We start from the raw sequence: 6,060 nt of genomic DNA on the forward strand, positions 1-6,060 counted from the left end.
TCCACATAGCGAATCCAGAAATGTATGGAAGTTTTTACCACTGGGGAAAAAGAAAAGCCATTTATAAGTGTTAATTTTGTATTATTATGTCAACATTTTAAGTTGAGTATTTCAAAATTTATTTTACACCAACTATATTGTAGGCTAAAGACTTTACAATATTACAAGAAGATGACAAAAATTAAACAATCTCAATAATCAAGTCAAATTTAAGGTATATTAAAAAAAAATCCATACCCTATTAATTTATAGACACACAGTGACATCCTCTCTGTAGTTTGGGCTCTATAATCCTGTCAGTGTTTGCTGTGTGTGAATTTTAAAGAGATAGCCTGCCCTTGTTTTCCGAGAGAGTTAAGAATTCCCAGAAGACACATGACATCTGTTATGGTTTCCCTCCATAGAGACCAGCATCACCAGGCAGTGATCAGGTAGACCTGGGTTGTTGTTAGGTGGACTCTACAGTGGTGCCTGTGTGTTCCTCTTCATCATGAGCAGTACTTGCCTAAAAAATACGTTCATTTAAGACCGATGTTTGGAAAATGGATATAACAGGTGATGTTAGTATCAGAGGGAACCGATGGCAGAGGCTGTTTAGGCGGCAACAGGGGCAGAAAGCCAGTGGGGAAGGACACGATGGTGTCAAGGATAAGGGAAAACATAACACTTTCCTGGGCAGAATTTTGAAATTTAAGTAAGTATTATTGATTAAGCTGAATCTTTTTGGAAAAAGAAAAGTGCAGTTGTGATACAACAACAACAAGGCTGTTATTCAATTAGGCAGCTTGTAGAATGACAACATGTTTCTAATTATTAAGATTTAAAACATTTGACCTGTTTGAGATAATTAACACAAATTAGATCAGATATAATATCATTTATTCATGACAAGAGTCTTTCATCGTTTTGTTTGGGCTCCTGTTTTGGCAAATATTTCACAGTGAAAAATCCTAATACATTTTCCTGTCACAAGCAATGCTTTGGTTAATAATTTGACTATGACAAGTCTCGAATCATAATCTTTATGTGACTCTGTTCTTCTCTTCTTTCCCTTCTTCAACATTTCTCAGCTGGAACGAGTTCATTGTTGATCCAGCTGAGCAGTTTTATTATGTCTGGATTCAGGTCATGACACTACCCATCGTTTACAACTGGGTAATCATCATTTTGAGGTAAAGTAGTGCAGTGTGGTATGTTTGCAAATGGTAATCATTCCTAAGCATATAACAACAGTGCGTGATAGGACATTTTCTGAAGCAATGCTTGTGTTTTTCAGGACTTGTTTCACTATGATAGCACTGAGCTACCTCCCTGTGTGGCTTACTCTGGACTATGTGTCAGACCTCATGTATATGATTGATATGATCATCACTCTTCACACTGGTAATTCTGTCGGTTTACAGTGGGAGTTCAAATTCCAACTTACTTTTGTCACGTGCAAGTTTTACATAACCCTTTATCATATTAAATATGACAGTCTTTTTTCCCTAGCTGCTTCTATTCATGTGGCCGCTGTAGCTATGGCTATAGCTATAATGAGGAAAAGTCATTTGGATGCTTTCTAACAGTTAGAGCCAACCTGTGTATTGATAAATTACATCACTGTATGATGAGTATTCTGGGCTTCATTAAACACTGTTTTTGCCTCTTCAGGTTACTTGGATCAGGGCATCCTGGTCAAAGACCTGATTCAGTTGAGGAAGCGCTACCTGCGCTCTAAACATTTCCTCTGGGACCTGGCTTCCATTCTTCCTTTCGACTTCCTGTATTTTGCATTCGGCATCCAAACTCCTCTGGTCAGAATCAACCGCCTTTTGCGTATCCCACGACTCAACGAGGCCTTGGACCGCATGGAGACAAGAACCTCCTACCCCAACACCTTCCGCATTGCCAAGCTCATGATCTACATCTTTGTGCTTATCCACTGGAATACCTGTCTGTACTTTGCGCTGTCCAGCAGCCTCGGCTTTGGAAGTGATCCTTGGGTTTACCCTAATATCACCAACACAGAGTTTGGCTCCATGCGACGTCAGTACTTTTACTGTTTCTGGTTTTCCGCTCAGATTTTAACCACAGTGGGAGACGTCCCCGAGCCAGAAAGGGAAGAGGAGTTCTTGTTTATGATCGCAGACTTGCTCATTGCTGTGTTGGTGTTTGCGTCAATTGTTGGCAATATCGGCAATGTCATCACAAGCCTAAGAGATCGCGATAATGTCTTCTTCCCTAACCATGAGCTGGTAAGCTGATGGAAGAGCCAAGCTTATTGAAAAGACTTTTAATAATGAAGATTGTGTGATAGCTTTCTTTAGCTAACATTTATAGAAAATCAAGTTTTTCTTTCCTTCTTTCAGGTAAAGGCATACCTGCGTAGTCATCACATCAGCAAGGAGCTTCGAGAACGTATCAACAACTGGTACCAGCATCTTTACATCAACAAGAAGATCATGCGAGAAAATGAAATCCTGCAGCAGCTGCCTCTGCATATGAGGACAGAGATCACGGTCAGCGTTCATCTTCGCACACTCTCCAAAGTCACCATCTTCCAGAACTGCGACAGAAGTCTGCTGGAGGAGCTGGTTCTCAAACTAACTCCTCAGGTCAGAAAGCTGGCAAAGCTGTGTTTGTAACTTATAGTCACTAATTTGTTTATAGAGCACACAACTAAAGTGAATGGCACCTGCTCTCTGTGGAATGTGGTTCAGTAGCTTACTGTTATCTTGCAGATCCAAATTTAACACTGTTGTTGGTTTACCTTGACAGTGCTTTTGGAATATAACAATCCTTTGAGGCTGATGAAGTCTCACCTGCTCTTTATCTTTTTATCTTGTAGGTGTTCAGTCCAGGAGAGTACGTCTGCAGGAAAGGAGATGTGGGCCATGAAATGTACATCATCAAAGAAGGAAAATTGGCAGTTGTGGCAGATGATGGGGTTACAGAATTTGCTGTGCTGAGTGATGGGAATTTCTTTGGGGAAATTAGTATCCTTAACATCAAAGGTATGTTAAGTGATTTGGGCATGCTCTTACAAGTGAATTTGTTTAGCTGGTGAAGAGACACATGGACAAGAAGCAGGCCAGCTCTTTTTCTTCAGTTGTCTAAAAAATAAAACCGAGAGTCTCAACAATGGTAAAAGTATTTTTCCAGACTATTAGAGATGCTTGAAATAGACAAGTATTCTCTATAAAAGGAGGGAACGTGATTTCTGCACATTTAAAGTGAAGAATTACGACTAAAATACAAATTATACTAAGAGTTTTTTAATTGTAGTACAGCTGAAATTCAAGGTGGAGCCTATAATTCTGTTCACAGTTTTCACAAGAAGATGACTCAGATGAAAGAAAATTGCTTCTGAAGGCATCTAAAAGTGTATAATTGGAATCGGGAATGTTGGTGTATGAAGAAAGCAAACAAGTTTACTTTCAAGTGGTTGTGCTGAATTACAGTTTTTACAGATTTGCAAAAAATCTCTAGAAACGTCCACAACACCATAACATACATACAACCACAGGTCCAAAAAAGTTGGGACATGGTGTAAAATTTAATGTAAATCTCACAACCCCATATTGCATATTGAATAGAATATAGAGAATGTATCCTGTTTAACCTGAGAAAATGCAACATTTTAAGAAAGACTTTAGCTCATTTTGAATGTGATAGCAGCAATACATCTATAAAGTTGGGACAGGGCCGTGTTTGACTCTCTGTAACATCCCTCTTCTGTTAACAACAGTCTATAAACATCTAGGAACTGAGGAGACCAGATATAGATGATAAGATTTTCAAAGGGTCCACAATTTTATGCTAACATTATTTTGAAACGCTATTGTTAATAGAATATTGGTTTATAAGATTTACAAATTATTATATTCAGTTTTTTATTTACAGTTTAAACTTTTTTGGTAAGTCCAAAGGTATTTTTGGGAGCCTCTATAATTCCTACTCTATTGGTTTAGTTGAAGCTGTCAGTTGGATTTTTCTTTTTTTCACATTCAAAATATTATGGATGATTATTACTACTTTCTTTTACTATTTTTCTTTATTTGTTTCCTTGACATACTACTACACACTGATGGCAGTTAAAAAACAGCCACCTGTATATCAGGTGGCTGTTTTTTAACTGCAATCAATTGGAATTTGCTTTGAGGGCTGGTGTCCAGTCACGTAGGAACAGGAAGGACCCATCCCCAAAATATTCCCACAGAGTTGGGAGCATGAAATTGCTGCAAAATATTTTTGTATGCTGAAGCATTAAGAGTTTCTTTCACGCGAGCTAAGGGGCTGAGTCCAACTCCTGAAAAACAACTCAACACCACAATCCCCACTCCACTAAACTTTACACTTGGAACAGTGCACTCAGACAAGTACTGTTCCCCTGGCAACATTCCCGAAAACAGATGGAAAAGCATAATACGCCACTTTATAGAACACATCTTCACTGCTCTGGGATTTAGTGGTGCATGTTTTACCCCACTGCATCCAAGACTTTATACTGTGCTTGGTGATGTATGGTTTGGATGCAGCAGCTCGGCCATAGAACCCCATTCCACATTGCATCTACATCTACATTGCATTGAGGAAATTTCAGAACTGGACTTGTTGCACTGGTGGTATCCTATCACGGGCCCATGCTGGAATTCACTGAGCTGCTGAGAGCAACAAATTCTTTCACAAATGTTTGTAGACGCATTCTGCATGCCTAAGTGTTTGATATTATACATCTGAATTCAATGATTTGCATGGATTGCAATATAGTGTATATAGTGTATAGTGTATATTCAATTAATTTAAGACCAAAACAAGAATGATTGGCTGGTTTTAAAAGTCTTGAATAAACCAACAAATGTTGGTAACATCCTTAAAATTTTTAGGTTTGTCAGGTTTTTACAGAAATACTATTCTCTTTTATTACAGGTAACAAGTCAGGCAACCGCAGGACTGCCAACATCCGAAGCAATGGGTACTCTGATCTCTTCAGCTTGTCCAAAGAAGACCTGACAGATGTATTATCGGAGTTCCCTGCAGCCAAACGTCACCTGGAGGAGAAAGGCCGACAGATCCTCACTAAAATGGGCATGTTGGAGGAGAGTGGGGAGAAAGAGGAAGGGGAGGGAGAGAAAGTGGAAACCAAGATACAAAGACTAGAGAGCAACTTGGAGGTTCTGCAAACTAAATTAGCTCGACTAATGATGGAATTGGAATCGAGCAACCGCAAAATGCAGGCCAGGGTGGCGCAGCTGGAGCTGGAAGTTTCAGAACTGGAGACTCAGCTGTCAGAAGATGATGGAGAGAGAGACAGAACATTGGGAAGAGGGCAAGGTGTGGGTAGGGAGGCTGAATGGGAGCGAGAGGAGGCAGAGGGAGAGGAGGAGGAGGAAGAAGAAGGCTCATATATGAAGGGGGAAAAACAGGGACATGGAGATGATAGTAATGATGTCACCAAAGAGGGAGATGGTGAGAGCACTAAAAGTACAAAGGAAGATGCTGAAAAGGTGGTAGAGGGAGATAAATGTAGGCCAAAAAACCCAGATAATCAAGGAGATAAAAGTGAAGATGATGGAGAGAAGATCCAAGGAGATGACAGACCTGGGAAAGGAGATGGAGCTGAGATTGAACCTGAAAATGGGAAAGAAGCGAAAAGTGGAAAGAGAGAATCTGAGGAAGGGAAAAGGAGGAAAAGGATAAGGGAAAGAAAGCTGAAAGGTAGAAGAAATGAACGAAAAACTAAGAAAAAATGAAAAGAAATGTGAACTGTGTTTTTCCCATATGCGTTTTCAGGAAACGCTGCAGTGGATATTTGTTCCCCTAGATGGCAGCATTGCATTCCTCCCTTCTAAGTCATCGTCAAGAAAATCAATGTATTAACCCCTCCCCTCTCCCTTTAGTATATTTATACAGTTTTCAATAAAATAGTCTTATTAGTTTGGTTTCTTTGTTTGTTTCTTTTTAATTCATTAATTTGCAATATACATGACATGTTGTAAAAGTTGTGTTCACTTTGATTCTTTTAATATGTATTGGTTACTGACAGCAGATTCCAATATTTTAAATAAAACATTTAAC

The 6,060-nt window shown here is 39.2% G+C and overlaps 1 protein-coding gene across 1 annotated transcript; it reads left to right on the plus strand.

Annotated features, from left to right (window-relative positions):
• Positions 1 to 510: 510 nt before the first annotated feature.
• On the plus strand, positions 511 to 6,023 carry cnga4 (cyclic nucleotide gated channel subunit alpha 4). Its single transcript, XM_080904143.1, is given in 8 exon segments — positions 511 to 694; positions 1,071 to 1,172; positions 1,277 to 1,383; positions 1,654 to 2,237; positions 2,352 to 2,597; positions 2,831 to 2,996; positions 4,912 to 5,664; positions 5,667 to 6,023. Coding segments are annotated over 8 exon segments (2,148 nt in total). The 5' UTR covers positions 511 to 542; the 3' UTR covers positions 5,705 to 6,023.
• The last annotated feature ends 37 nt before the right edge of the window (positions 6,024 to 6,060 follow it).

This window comes from Rhamphochromis sp. 'chilingali', assembly GCF_963969265.1.
Source record: "Rhamphochromis sp. 'chilingali' genome assembly, chromosome: 14".
Lineage (NCBI taxonomy): Eukaryota > Metazoa > Chordata > Actinopteri > Cichliformes > Cichlidae > Rhamphochromis > Rhamphochromis sp. 'chilingali'.